General features: G+C 54.5%; 2 protein-coding genes across 3 annotated transcripts; one reads left to right on the plus strand and one right to left on the minus strand.

The window, feature by feature from the left end:
• Nucleotides 1-1,746: 1,746 nt before the first annotated feature.
• On the plus strand, nt 1,747-11,081 carry P2RX6 (purinergic receptor P2X 6). Of its 2 annotated transcripts, XM_071571738.1 has the most exons (12): nt 1,747-1,942; nt 2,069-2,213; nt 2,403-2,474; nt 4,160-4,235; nt 4,677-4,770; nt 5,048-5,128; nt 5,678-5,819; nt 6,002-6,111; nt 7,387-7,480; nt 9,141-9,206; nt 9,914-9,991; nt 10,723-11,081. In XM_071571738.1, the coding sequence occupies exons 1-12, from the start codon at nt 1,818-1,820 to the stop codon at nt 10,822-10,824; spliced, it is 1,185 nt and encodes a 394-aa protein (XP_071427839.1). In that variant the 5' UTR covers nt 1,747-1,817; the 3' UTR covers nt 10,825-11,081. The 2 variants fall into 2 exon arrangements, with proteins under 2 accessions (XP_071427839.1, XP_071427838.1); XM_071571737.1 differs by lacking the exon at nt 10,723-11,081 and having other exon boundaries at nt 9,914-10,528.
• A 438-nt stretch (nt 11,082-11,519) lies between these two features.
• On the minus strand, nt 11,520-13,338 carry LOC139679733 (transmembrane protein 17B-like). The gene is made up of 4 exons (XM_071571739.1): nt 13,221-13,338; nt 12,828-12,931; nt 12,262-12,375; nt 11,520-11,849 (listed from the first exon to the last, which is right to left on the minus strand). Exons 1-4 carry the CDS (start codon nt 13,336-13,338, stop codon nt 11,583-11,585), a joined length of 603 nt encoding a protein of 200 aa, XP_071427840.1. The 3' UTR covers nt 11,520-11,582.
• Between the last annotated feature and the right edge of the window lie 1,618 nt (nt 13,339-14,956).

The following is a 14,956-nucleotide window of genomic DNA, read 5'->3' on the forward strand; positions in this document are numbered from 1 at the left end:
AGCAACCAAGTACCTCCCACAGCCTCCTGCCAGCTGGTCCTGCTGGCAAAGCAGGCAGCTCTGCTCTCTACAACCCCTCCCAGAGCCCCTGGGAAACCAGAACAGGTTTCCTCAGCAAGTGTTCTCCAAGTTTTCAGTGGGGCAGGAAAGAAATGAGGGTTCAACCAGCACAGAGGAAACCATTGCCAGGCTTGAAGACCAGACGTCTGGGGGGAACTGTTGGACTGTGAAAGAAAAAGGAGGTGAGGAGGACAGGGGTGGAGACAAGCAGCCATGCAGCCTCCAAAGGTAAACATGAGGAAAAAAAGCAGAAGGGAACTGGGAAGGAACCAAGGCTGGTGTGGCCAGAAGTGATGAGGATGAAGGCTGTTTTCTTTCTTGTGAGCCAGAGAAGTCCACTGAAGACATGGAGGATGTTCAAGGAGGATGCTATAGCAGGTGAGATGCATGAGGATTGAGGGTTGTAAAGCAGTGGATGGGGAGGACATGTTGAATTTTGCATGAACACAAACTAGAAAGAACATGGATCTGGCAGACAGCATGAGATGTGGCATGAGAGAGAAAATTTGGTATCTGCCTTTCTGAGTGTGTACCAATGCTGGAAGTAGAGGGATTTGGAGCACAGCTGCAGGGTGAGACCAGGAGTAGGGAGATTCGTTAATTTTCCTTCTGGAGATACACATGGCTGTGGTTGCCCAAGAACAGCTGTAGATGGAGAAGGGGAAGTCTGTGCCAGGAAGGTGCCAAAAGGAGGGGAGCGTAAAGGTTGAAAGGTGAGGGCTGAGGAGTGCCATGACCTCAGGAGGCGTGTTCTGCACAAGTGTAGAGTCCAGAGGAAAGGACAGGGAGCCCCACACAGCACGGGGGAGCCCGGTGCCTTCAGAGCAGACGAGGGCCCAGGGAGCAGAAAGGTGGTTTCACCTCACCCCAGGGCATCACAGGAGTACTGTGAGGACAGTGGTGTGCAATTAAGTAACAGTTGCTTAAAGTCAGGAGCCAAAGGAAAAGAGCACTATGCAGTAACAAGGTTGAGACTAACAAGAAAAGAGCGAGCCAAAGTCACTAGCAAAGGGAGACCAAACACAGGCTGACAAGGATGTATGTAAGTGCAAAATTCCCCTTCAAAAATAGTTTCAAGCTTTGCTAGGAAAGCCAGTGCTGGATACAGCTGAAGATATTTCATTTATGTTGTTAAAGGATTAATTCGTCTTTCCATAAAAGTGACAAAAAATACTTCTGCCATCACTATTCATGATTCAGAAGGAAGGGAAAAGGTTGTGGCCCACTGTGCCCAGCAATGTACCTGTCTGGGCATCACTTCTGCCCGGCAGTCTGTGGTACACCCAGGAAAAGTGTACGGCTTCCTTACAGCTCTGACCCCTGACCTCGACATTTAAGCCTGTGTTGCTCCCAGTATCCCGCTGTCAGCGGGAATTCTGATTTCAAAAGTACCTACAGTTAAACAGAAGCATGGCAATGACCTTGTGGTTATACAGCACAAGCTGGTCTAGTGGAAGGTCTTCCTGCCCATGGCAGGGGATGGAACTGGATGGGCTTTAAGATCCCTTCCAACCCAAACCATTCTGTGACTCCGTGACGCACCAGGGAGGGCTCGGGGTGCCGGAGGGGACGGCCGGGGCTGGCACTGCCCCTGGCACTGCCCCTGGCACTGGCACGGGCCCGGCCCGCGGCCTTCCCGCCATGCCCGGCCGGGGCCGCCCCTCTGCCATGGCAACGTGGGGCGGGGCAGGGGCGGCCCGTGCCCGCCGCTCCTCCGCGGTGTCCCCTCCTCTGTGAGCGCCTGCCCCTGGGCGGCCATGCCGGGACCGCCCTGCGGGCCCCTGCTCGGCTACAAGACGGCCAAGTTCTCGCTGACGCGGAACCGGCGGGTGGGGCTGCTGCACCGGCTGCTGCAGCTGAGCGCGCTGGGCTACCTGCTGGGGTAGGCACCCCCGGCCCTGCCCTGCCCTGCCCTCGGGGGCTGCCGGGGGTCCCTGGTGGGGTAGCAACCCCCCGGCCCTGCCCTCGGGGGCTGCCGAGGGTCCATCAGCGTCCCCCGCCCCCGCAGGTGGGTGCTGCTGCTGCAGAAGGGGTACCAGGAGCGCGACGCGGCCCCGCGTGTGGCCGTGATGACCAAGGTGAAGGGCGCGGCCGCCGCAGAGGCCGCGGGCCGGCGGCTCTGGGACGCGGCGGATCTCACCTGGCCCCCGCAGGTACGGCCGCGCCCCGGGCGGGGTCAGGGGGGCACACGTGGGGTCAGTCCCCTTGGCTAGGGAACGATTGCCCTGCCAAAGCCCAAGCGTGGCCGTTATTGCCTGTTCCCCTCAGTGACAGTGTCACAGGGTGTCCCCCGGGCCCACCCTGCTGTCATGCCCCACTGATGGTGTCTTCTTTCTTCCCAGGGAGAAAATGTGCTTTTTCTGGTGACCAATTTCATTGCCACAGCCCAACAAACCCAGGGCACCTGTCCCGAGGTGAGTGAGCAGGGCTGCCCCAGCCCAGCCCCACTGGCATGGTGATGGAGCCACCTGTCCTGCTTCTTGGTGGAATACCAGATAAAAGAGAAAAATGGATTCCCATCAAACCCAATTCCCCTTATTCCCACTGCTCCATAGCGCTCTCATGCTCATCTGCACTTGCTCTGTCATGCCTGCATGAGCCAAGGTGTATATCCACATGCTCTGGCCAGAAGTGCTTTTGGTGACCGGTACAAGGGACACTGGAGGTCTCGCCAGCTCTGCCCTCCTTGGGTGGCAATGTATGACCATTTCAGGCTTTCTGCTGTCCTTGGGCATGGGGATGCTTTGACACACACTCCATGGATACCTATGTCATGTTTACTTCATAACTCCTTGTTGCATCCTGTTTTTAGAAGGAATGTAGTGCAAGGTCTAGGTGGTTTCCCAGCCAGCCAATACTTAGTGGTATATGTTCTCTGGAATAAATCTTCCCTTTAAGTCTGGGCTCAGGCCAGCTCCCTCTGCTGAGACCTCCCAGGCTGGGCCTGGCTTGGCAGATGGGAGCAAATGTCCTTTACGCTGAGCCACTGCTGGCACCTTATGCCTGAGCCAAGCTCTGATTGTCCTAATGGTCCCTTCTGCTCCTGCCGTGGCCAGATGCTGCAGAAGAGGAGGAGCAACTCCAGTTTTGGGTCAGGGAAAATGGCAGTAATGATCCATCTTTAAAATGCTGAGAACTCCTGAAATCCTGACAGAGGGGAAGACAGGTGCTGTAGGGCATTTGGGGGCTCTCACAGGCAGCCATAGGCATCTCTGGAGCCTGGGTTTGCAGTGTGCAAACCAAGGACACAGAGAGCAGAGGATTTCACCCTGTTCCAGTGTTGGTGTGTGTGTGTGGGTGCCTGTCCCAGCCTGCACTGCATGCTGATCTCCTCAGTTGCTGACTTTGGGGCTGTAGGTGACATTCATAGTTGGAAAACTTTGAAGATTTAGCAGTGACAGCTTTTGGCTTTGCAGGGAGTTAGAGCTGTCTGAATACTCCCTGAATATTCTCAATGACCAGTGTTCAGTGCTGGCAGACGAGTGTGTCTGGAGCCAGAAGCAGCACGAAGCACAAGCTGAGCTGTTTTAGCAGCTGTACATGCAGTTACTCTGCATCCTTTTATTCCTCTATTTTCCAGTGTTTGTTCATTTTCAGACCAGCTAGTTCCCTTCTTTCCATGCCTTGTCTTCCTGCCCTAAACAGCCCATCCCCTAAACACCCTGTGCAATGCCCAGATGTTCTCCTGCATACTATAATGACTCCATTCCCCATGGCAGTGAATCCCCACCAGGCCCAAAGGTGCTGCTCCTCTCAGCTCCTCTTGGTGGGTTTCACACTTGAACGAGAGGCTGAGGCAGCCCTGGGAAGACTGGACAGACCCCCACTTCTGACTCCATAACTTGGGATTCCCTGCCTGCCTTTGAACCTCTGTGCCCCCTGGGGCTTGAGAAGGTGGATTTTTTACAGTCTGGTGACTCCTGCCATGGCCTAGGGTAGCTGGAGAAGGTGTTACTGGTGTTCCCCCACTTACCATCCTCTCTCTGTGTTTGAATAAGAGGTTTTTACAGGAGCAGCAGCACAGCAGTGGGAGTGAGTGACAGCATGGCCTCAGGTGGCAGCACAGTGCAGTGACAGCACTTGTCTTTGTCCCTCCCAGAGCCCCTCTGTCCTTGACGCGATGTGCCTGGAAGATGCAGATTGTCCCATGGGAAACCCTGTGATTCATGGCAATGGTACTGGGTGTTTTTCTAAAGAAGCATCAAATCCTAGAATGCTTTGGGTTAAAAGGGAACTTAAAGCTCATCCAGTCCCACCTACCTGCCAAGGGCAGGGACATCTTGCACTAGTCCAGGTTGCTCCAGCTCTGTCCAGCCTGGCCTTGAACACTTAAGAGATGGGGCAGCCACAGCTTCTCTGGGCAGCCTGTGCCAGGTCCTCACCACCCTCACAAGCAAGAATTCCTTCCCAACATCCCATCTAACCCTGCCCTCTGGCAGTGGGAGGCCATTCTCCCTTGTCCTGTCCCTCCAGGCCCTTTTCCAAAGTCTATCTCCAGCTTTCTTGGGGGCCCTTTAGGCACTGGAAGGGGTTCTAAGACCTCCCTGAAGCCTTTTCTTCCCCAGGCTGATCAACCCCAACTCTCTCAGCCTGTCTTAACATTGTCTCATTTTTAGGCATAAAAACAGGGAAATGTGTGATGTTCAACGCCACCCATTCCACCTGTGAGATCTATGGCTGGTGTCCTGTGGAGAACAGTACCCTGCCCAGGTAATCACAGATGAGGGGACAGCAGGTGTTGGGAGCTTTAGCTCCTTCCCTCTGTGTAACCAGGAGCCTGACCCTGACACTCACACGAGGGGCAGCTGTGTTTGGGGAGACCTTTGACATCAATCTTCCAGGCAGTTAAGGTCTGAGAATTTCATGCAAGAGTGTTTTTGCACCTGTCCAAAATCCTGGAATTGTAGAAGAGACTGCGGAGCTTGGGGAATGGGACTGTGCCTTGGCCACTGTGCAAGACCTGAATTCATTGGTGGTTGTTTTCCAGGAACTCTCTTCTGGCTGAGACAGAGAATTTCACTCTCTTTATAAAAAACACTGTCCACTTCACCAAATTTAACTTCTCTAAGTAAGTATGGTGTTCGGGTGATCGCCCTCTGTGTGCAGCTGTAAGAGCGATGGAATGGGGACACCTCAGAGAGAGGGACTGGTTGTGCCAGCCTGGGAGTGAGATTAATATTTTTGCCTTTTAGTCCTTGTAAAGTGTATTTACAGAAGCCAGGTAAAGGGCTGCACTGGCCTCACAGCCCCAGGCATGTTGACTGTGCTGCCTTACTCTCGCAGAAAACGTGGTATGAGGCAGCTGAACTGTCCCTGCTGTCACCTCTGGAGCACTGAGTCAAGCTGGGTGGGAGCTGGGTGCTGGGAGAGAAAGAAAGAAGCATCAGGAGGTGGAGGGGAGGGCTATGGCAGATGCTGTAAAGGATGATAATTCCGTGTGTGATTCCTCTGGAAAGGTTTTACTCCACCTTCCCTCCATCTGAGGCTTTAGGTGAGGCAATGACTGTCGCCCCACTGAAGCTGAAGCACTGGTGGGCCCATTCCAACAGGAGGGGTCCCCTTTGCAGTCCCACAGATGGGCTCCATGACCTCTCACACCCTGTCTCTGCTGTCTCAGGTGTAACACTTTACAAACCAATGACCCCAGCTATTTCAAGAGCTGCATGTACGATCCGATCTCCAACCCCTCCTGCCCTGTCTTCCGTGTACGTAACATGGTGGAGGCAACTGGAGAGAACTTCACAGACCTTGCACTGCTGGTACTTGTTTTTATAAAAGTATGGAAGATGACTCAACATTTCCCAAAGATGTGAGCAAGGGGCAGAGGACAGGACTAACCCTGAAATGCTAAAGGAGTGTGTGATCTGGGAATGTATGAACAGTAAAGAACTCAGCCAATCTGTGATCCCATGCCTTTCCAGGAATAAAATGTGTTTTGCAGGGAGGGAGCATTGGAGTTCTCATCGAGTGGGACTGTGACCTGGACCACCCTGCTGCCCAGTGCCAGCCACAGTATTCCTTCAGCCTGCTGGACACGAGGTACAATTTCAGGTGAGGATGCTCAGACAGTGGCCACGTGGGCCTGTGGGATGAGCACACTGCAGTAATTTGAGATCTCACATGGATAGATGCTTGAAAAGGAGCAGCAGAGACACACAGTTTGCAGGTGTCATCTCCAAACTCTCCCTCAGTCAGTTTGCAGTCAGCAGGTTGGGCAAGAGTGTTCATCTGCTGGAGTGTCTGAGACTCTGCAGAGGGATCTGGACAGGCTGGATCTGTGGACCAAGGCCAGTGGTATGAGGTTCATTTGGGTAACAACAACCCCATGGAATGCCCCGGGCTGGGAAGAGTCGCTGGAAAGCTGCAGGCAGAAAAGGACTTCAAGGTGAACCTGAGCTTAGGTTTAGCCAGGTGGGCAAGAAGCCCAAGGGCACCTGGCCTGTACCAGCCAAGGTGTGGCAGCAGGACCAGGGCAGTGACCATTTCCCTGTCAGGAAGGACACTGATGAGCTGGAGCTTGTGCAGAGAAGGGCAACAGAGCTGTGGAAGGGACTGAAGCACAGGTCTGATGAGGAGCAGCTGAGGGGGCTGGGGAGGCTCAGTCTGGAGGAAAGGGGTGACCTTGCTCTCTACAACTCAGTTGAGAAGAAGGTGGAGTCAGGTGGGGGTCAGGCTCTGCTCCCAGGTAACAACTGACAGGGCAAGAGGAAATGGCCTCAAGGGAGGCCTGTTCTAAGGGAGATTTAGATTGGTTATTTGGGAAAATTACTTCATAAAAAGAGTTGTCCAGCCTTGACACAGCTCACCCAGGCTCTGGTGGAGTCCCCATTCCTAGAGGGATTTAAAAACCATGTAGATGTGGCACTTGGGGACATGGGTTAGTGGAGAACATGATGGTGCGAGGGTTGGACTTGATGATCTTAGAGGGCTTTTCAACCTGAATGATTTCAAGACAATGGGAAGTGGTAACTCAGGGGAGGGCCTGTTAGTACTGAGATGCTGTGACAGTTCCCACAGCTTGTAGAGTGACTGTGTTTGGAGCTGTGCAGGGCATTACCTGCCTGAGGGCACAGACCTGTGGCTGTCCATACCTGAACTGGGTGCATTGGGAGCTGTATGCTCCTAGGGACCTGGACTGGGTACTGGGGGAATGTGGATGCCCCCCTGCTGATGCCAGCCAGTGAGTTATGGCAACACATTTATTGCCCAGGTCCCAGCCTGGAGGACACCAGGTGTGCACAGGCACACAGAAACCCCAGCAATCATTTGGCACTGGTAGCCCACGTCCCTCACTGCTTTTTGAGCCGTGTCCAATGTCTCCCACAGAACTGCCTCCTATTATTGGGACTCCCAGCAGCAGCTCTACCGGAACCTGCTGAAGCTCTATGGCCTTCACTTTGACATCTCCGTGCACGGCCAGGTACCATGTCCTCCACAGCCCCGGCATGCACAGCCCTGGCATGCACAGCCCCGGCAGCCTCATCCCCAGGGCTGACTCCTCACACCACTCCCTGCTGCTCTCCTGCAGCCACCCCTGTGGTTTGCTGCTGCTGTCACTTCTCCCTGCCCTGAAGAACCCTTCACCTCTTTCCAGAGGTTTTCAAGCAGAGCAGGAGAAAATGGTCTCTCCCATTTAAAGAATAACCTCTTGGTAATGCCCTGAGCAGGGAGGTTTTTCTCCCTGAAGGTCTGACCTGGGGGCTGTGAAGCAGACAAGGTGAGCTGCTCTGGGCCTATGGGCATCTCTGAGGATCTTGAGTGGGAAGGTAGCAAAGATCACCCTGAACTCTTCTGAACCTGGACAATTAAACCCCTCTTGATTAATTGTACCCTTAGGGACACAAGGTGTGGGCATGATCACGACTGGACATGCCCTAGTCATGTGTGTTCAGAGCCCAGGAACCCCCAGTGTCCTGGCCTCATCCCATAGCACTGACAGCAGATGAGGGGAGGATTCTGCCCCGCTCAGGTGAGACCCCACCTGGAGTGCTGCCTCCAGCTCTGGGATTCCTGCACAGGAAGGACATGAAGCTGCTGGAGCAAGCCCAGAGGAGACCACGGAGATATTCTAAGGGCTGAAATCCCTCTGATCTGGAGACAGGCTGGGAGAGCTGGAAGTGTTCATCTGGAGAAGGGAAGGCTCCAAGGTGACCTTAGAGCCCCATGCAGTGCCTAAAGGGGTCCCAAGAGAGCTGGAGATGGACTTGGGACAAAGGCCTGGAGGAACAGGACAAGATGTAATGGCTTCCCACTGCCAGAGGGCAGGGATAGATGGGATATTGGGAAGAAATTCTTCCCTGTGAAGGTGGGGAGGCCCTGGCACAGGTTGTCCAGAGAAGCTGTGGCTGTCCCATCCCTGCAAGTGTTCAAGGCCAGGCTGGACAGGGCTTGAAACAACCTGGTCTAGTGGAAGGTGTCCCTGCCTATGATATGGGGGTGGAATGAGGTGGGCTTTAAGTTCCCTTTCAACCCAAACCATTTCATGATTCTGTGATTGGTGACGCTACTCTATGTAGCATCTCTGAAAAACTCAGTGCTCAGCTGTGCAAGAGGGAGACTGTGCCGAGAGTTCTTGGCACTCTGAGAGATGTTCACAGCTAGACTGTCATGCTCAGTAGTGTCCTTTGCACCTGAAGACAGTAAAGCATACAGCACAGGACAGGGTGCACCACTTCTGAGTATTGAGAGCAGATCCAGGAGCAGGAGAGAACAGCCAGGAGAGAGATGGTAACCCCAAAATCTCTCCCCCCAGACAACCATTTGACTCATTTGAACAGAGAAGGACACATTGCATCAGGGCCATGTTTGCTGGGATGTGGTTCCGTGGATGGCAGCTGCAGCAAGAGGGAGGCTCCTGCCATGCCTGTGGGAGCATGTGGCTCACAGTAAACTCTGCTGCCACCAAGTCACCAGCTGTCAATCCATTCTTTGACAGCCAAAGAGGGTTGGAGTCAGTGGAACAGCAATTCCTACAGTTGGGCATCTTTCTGAATCCCTCTTGCACCCCACAGCTTTAAGCATGGTGCCCCATGGGGCTCAGTCCACACTCTCACCACTCTCTACCCACCATTTCTCACCAGGCTGGGAAGTTCAGCATGATTCCTACTGCTGTGAGCTTCGGAACCAGCATTGCCTTCTTTGGTGCCGTGAGTACTCCGATATGCTCTTTTCCTTTGATCCATGGGTTGGGATTTGCCACTCATCAGTTGTTTCGCTGCCTGCCTGGGTGCCGGCCAGCATGGAGGGAAGATGGTCTGGCAGGTTGTCAGCTCCCATTTCCCTGTGACCACTGGCAACAATACCACTGGGATCCTGAGGGCTGTCAGGGTCATGTCTCATGGAGGCTGGGTGTTTGTGTGGGCCCTGGGAAGGAGCACGGCTGGGGTGCTGCTGGCAGGAGAGAGCAGCTCCTCTCTCTGCTTCTCCCCTGAATCTCAAGGGACCTGGTGTACTGTCACCAAGATGGGGGCAGCCCCTCGTAGAGCCCTTCTGTGGCTCATCCCTTCTAGCAGAGTAACAGGGAGCCTGAGGTCCCCCACCTGCCCCCTCTTTCCTCCCCAGCATGCTCGTTCCAGTCCATACATGGCTGTGGGGGCACTGGAAGAGCGCCCCCAGTGTTCATCCATTGCAGCCTGGGTGATCCTGCCTGACCTCCAGTGCAGCTTATGGGAGCGGGCTGTCAGAGAGGAGCAATTGGAGTTGGCAGGTGACCTGGCTGGAGGCAGGGCCAGCTCGCTGCCCTCAGAGGGCTGGCCCACAGCCAGCTGCAGGACTCTGGGTGCCAGGGTGGAGGGTCAGGCATTCCAGGAGAAAGTTTCCCTGTGCATGGTCTTCAATATTTGTTTGTCTCTAGGCTACGGTGGTCTGTGACCTGATTTTGCTCTACCTGGATGCAAAGGCTGACCTTTATTGGAGGGAGAAGTTTGAGGAGGTAAAGGTGGGGCCACATGGGAGAGAGAAGGCTGGAGTGAAGGTTATTTTAGATTTAGTGTTTTTCTGCCGCTTGGTTAAAACTCAGTTCATAAGATCTGGGAAAAAACTGGTGGAGCAGCTCTTAGTTTCCAACTTTTGGGCTTAGTGACTGGTCTGAACTGGGAGAGGGATGCAGCTTGGTGCCAGGATTTAGGGAAAGCTGCACCACAACCTGAGTTGCAGTTAGACTCCAAAGGGGTTCCCTGTGGGTACCTTACGTGGAAACCTGACATAGCTCCACATGTATTCATCCTCTTAATGGAATCTGTCTGGACTCCATGCAGAGAAAGGAGGGCAGCTCTTCAGAGCACGACCAGTGCTGCAGTTCAGTGACAGGTTTTCATGCCTTGCATGATTCCTGATGTGGGAATTCACTTCCCTGGTGAATCAGGGAGTCACAGGAGGTCCCTGCAGAGCAGGAGAGCTGCCAGCCTTGCCTTGGGTCATCTCCAGCTTTGTCTGGCCAAGTCTTTGGAGCCTCTGAGAACCAAGATCCCCCAGCTCCTGGTGAACTGCCCCAGGGCTGCACCATCCTCCTGGGGGAGAATGTTCCTGATGCTAGATCTCAGATTGCAAGCAGAGTGGGAGTCTTGGACAATGAATCTGTTTGCATGGGACCAAGCAGACCAGTGCAGGTCCACCTGAATTGTCCCTGTGCCTGTTGTACTGATGCCCCTGTTCATTTTTCAGGCAAAACCCCCTAAAGGTAAGCCTGAGGCTTCCTTCCCTCTGGAGCCACCTCCAGGTAGTTGTGATGGGGGCATGGTTGCAGCCCAGGTGGAGCTGGGCTAGTCCTGGCCCAGGTGTGCACTGCTGGGGTTAGGGTCTGCCTTTCCTGGAGAAACATTGGTGGCAGCAGCAGTTCTTGGCTCCTGGAACACAAAGCCATCCCAGGTGCAGCTCACGGCACTGACAGCTGGTGCTGGAGCAGAGCTGTGCTTGGCACAAGAGGCTTAAACCACTTTGTATTTCAACATGTTCCAATAGCCATGGGCTTTAATTTCCCATGAAAAACAGGGATTCAATGGAATAAAGCTGTTCCAAAAGCAGGAAGTGGCTCTGCTCTGTCTCTAGCCCTACAGGTGGCTGTAAGGTTTTGGGATGCTGCTCTCACATGTCTCAGCACCCTGCACACTTCCAGCTGGGATGGTGTCGTGTGAGCTGCCCAGATCCTCAGGAGATCTCTGGGAGGTTCAGGGAAGATTTAAGAACTCGGCTTAAGGCTCCAACCTTAAGGCTGGTACTTCCTGGGGGTGCTTTTGCTTCTGCACCTCTAAGTCCTGCCTCCTGCCAAGGCTGATGCTCAGCAAGGACAGGCACAGCCATGGGGTGAGCCAGAGTGTTTCAGAGGTGTTAACCCGTCATTCCCACCTGCTCCAGGCTGTGTTGGCCTGGAGCAAGGCAGGTACTGCCTGGGTCTGTGCCCAGGTGCTGCTCTTTGAACGCCACAAGGCTCAAAAACACAGTGTCTGTGGGTTTGAGCACCTTTTAATGCTCCCTGTTGGGACTGACTTGCGTGGTTTGGAGGTGTCCTGCAGCATCACCCCATCTCAGCTGCCTGCCCCGTGTGTCTGCCCTGGCTGGCCCCTCCCACCTTCCTGCAACTGCCGCAGGTAGAACTGTGCTGCCAGCTGCTTGGTCATGGTCTTCAGCGCCAGGAAGGCAGCCACGATCTCAGCAAGGAGGAAGACCAGGAACAGGCTGTGCATGGACATCTCCAGTGGCAGGTGAATGACCTGGCTGTCTGTCAGCAGGAAGAGCAGGAGGGGCAGCTGAATCAGGAAGGAGAGTAGTAGGAACCCGGCCAGCTCAGGCACCTGCAGGAGCAGAATCTGCTGAGATGGGGTAAGGAGGCAGCAGTGGGCTGGGGGAGACCCTCTTACCCAGGAGCAAATCGTGTCAGCTGTTGCCAGTCTTGGCACCTAGGTACTGGGGATGTCCCTGCCACACAGACCTGTGGTTGGATGTGGTCAGGTGCTGTCAAGCCCCGTGCTGGAGGGTTGCACCCACAGGAAGATACAGCAGGAGGATGAATGAGTCTCCTTCATCCCCAGCCTTCAGGTCCTGCCCGCACCCATGACTCCCTTCTGAGACAGCTCCAGGCAGAACTCCAGGAGGAAGGGGCAGTGATGGGCACTTGGATCGCAAGTGAAGGGCCATCCAGCTCCCCTAGCTAGGCAAGCCCTCCCTGAGTTCAGGGGTCCTGTGGCCAGGGCAGGCAGTGCTTACCTTCTCCTGGAGATTGCCCAGGTAGCCCAGGTAGAGGCGGAAACCCTCAGCCAGCGAGAGAATGAGGAAGGCTGTGATGAGCAGGAACTGGTAGTGCCGAGGCAGGAGGTAGTACTGTAATGCAGGCACAGCCTTGTCCCAGTCAGCCCCACCCCCTGCACTCCAGTCCAACTGTTCATGCCTCATTTCCCAGTGCCTGTGCACCATTCCCAGATAGCTGGGCCCTCTTCCTCATCACATTTGCCCTGTCCCCTGCACCCCATGCTCAGCTCCCTGTGCCCTCCTCCCCATACCCTCTCTTCCATGCTCTGCCAGCTCCCCTCATGCTGGTGCCCAGCTTTGCCCACATTTCTCTCCCAGTTTAAGCTTTCCTCCCTGAAAAGTTCATGATTTCCATTTCTAGCAGACAGAGATGAGCCATCTTGTCTTGTGGGGTCAAGGTGCTTTGGAGACCCATCAATTCTGAAGAGGCTCCCCTCTTCCCTGCTCACTGTTTCCCCCCCACGACAAGGGAGGCTGGGCAGAAGCAGCTTCCCCCCTCCCCACGTGACCCATTGGCACAGTACCTTCAGCTGCAGCATCATCCCCTCAGTCAGGCACCAGACCGGGAAGTAGTAGACGTTGAAGTAGAGCATCACCTGGAGGGGCAGGCTGGCCAGCACCTCGTGGGCTAGGCAGGAGGGGCAGGCATGGGCCAGCTGCCCAGCAGCCCTGGGTCTCCCTGCCCAGAGGGACCCTTCACTCACAGCTCATGGAGTAGGGCAATAGCCCCTGGGTACCGCATATGGCTGTTTGCAGCAAATGTTCTTATTTTTGCTCCCCTCCTTGGGGGGATGGGTGCAGATACCCTTTGGGTGCTGTTACCTCAGAGGCACCCAGGTGGTTTGGTGATGTGCTGAGCAAGCTCACAGTGATGACCCCCTCCCAAACACCCCTCTACAAAGCCTCACTGCCCATACCTGGCTGGTAGATGTGGGTAGTGCCACTGTCCTGTGTTTTATTGTTGATGAAGAGGGAGCCACTGAAGGCCACCAAGCCCCGGCGCAGGTTGGGGGGCAGCAGGGTGTGTGCAGCCATGGCTGACAGCTGAGCCCAGCTCAGCCAGGATTAGTCAGGAGGAAATCAGTGGGATGACAGGTCAGGCTAATGCGCAGGGCCACTGGCCATTGGCTCCCTGAGGACTGGGCTGCTGAGATGGGAGGGGGATGTGAGGAAGGAGAATTCCCAACTTGGTTCCTATGTAGGAACCACAAGGTGGAGTTGCAAGGGAGCCACAAGTCATAGAGCATCTCCTCTCCACAGCAGCTTTAGGGGCTGAGCAGCAGGTTGTACCTGTCACCATGACAGGGACACAGCAGTGTCCCCAGCAACTGCACCCTCTCCCAGCTAGGCTGTATCAACATAATTACTGCTCAAAGTCTCCTGACAGAGGAGGATAGCCCGCAAAAGAATGGCGCTCTTCATCTGAAATGCTTCTTCAAGACCTTCAGGCTCATGGAGCATTTACCCATCCCTGCGAGCGTCCCTGCGAACAGGCTGTCCCTGCAGATCTCCACACTGCTTAGTGTCCCCAGACTCCATGCAGGCTCAGGAGTGCTGGGGAGGGCAGTGGGGGTGGTGTGTGAGGGGATGGTTGAGCCAGAGGTGAATGTCAGGGAAAGGCGATGGTGCTTTGGGGACTTGTTAAAATAACAGAAGCATTAAGGTTGGAAAAGCCCTCTAAGACCAGTAAATACAACCAATTAACCCAGCACTGCCAGGTACCCCACAAAACCATGTCCCCAAGTCCAACATCTACGCATTTTTTTTAATATTTCCAGGGTTGGAGAACCCACCACCACCCTGGGCAGCCTGTGAAAGTGCTGGACAACCCTTTCCATAAAGAAATTTTCCCTAATATCCAACCTAAACATCCCCTGGTGCAACTTGAGACCATTTCCTCTCGCCCTGTCACTTGTTACTTGGGAATAGAGCCTGATCCCTTGACTCCACCTTCTGTCAGGAAGATGTAGAGAGCAACAAGGTCACCCTTGAGCCACCTTTTCTTCTGCCTGAGCCCTGCCAGCTCCCTCAGCCACTGCTCATCAGACTTGTGCTCCAGTCCCTTCCACAGCTCAGTTGCCCTTCTCTGGGTATGCTGTGTTAGTCCTACCCAACAGATGTGGTTTCACCTCCAACCCACCCCATAAGGTACATCAGAGAAGCTGCCTCAAATAGTGGGAGTGAATGCTGTAAATGAGTGAATGCTTTGTGGGATAGGCAGTAGCAAGGGACACAACAAACTAAAGAATAAGAGGATTCTTCTCTTGATAAAGCCAAAATGAAATTGCAGAGCTCACTGCCCTATGCTGCCAAAACCAAACACTCTGGAGCTGAAAGCCTGGTAGACCAATGCCTGAGTGGCTGAAGTCACAGGATCGCTGAATCACAGAATGGTTTGCATTGGAAGGGACCTTGAAGACCATCTTGTTCCAACCCCCTGCCATGGGCAGGGACACCTTCTACTAGACCAGGTTGCTTCAAGCCCCTTCCAACCCAACCTTGAACACTTCCAGGGATAGGGCAGACAGTGCTTCTCTGGGAAACCTGTGCCAATATCCCTGTCCCTCCACCCCTCTTCCCAAGTCCCTTTTCAGGTCTCTTGGACCCCCTTTAAGCACTGGAAGGGGCTCTCAGGTCTCCCTGGAGCCTTCTC

This window comes from Pithys albifrons, chromosome 17 (genome assembly GCF_047495875.1).
Source record: "Pithys albifrons albifrons isolate INPA30051 chromosome 17, PitAlb_v1, whole genome shotgun sequence".
NCBI classification, from domain to species: Eukaryota; Metazoa; Chordata; class Aves; order Passeriformes; family Thamnophilidae; genus Pithys; species Pithys albifrons.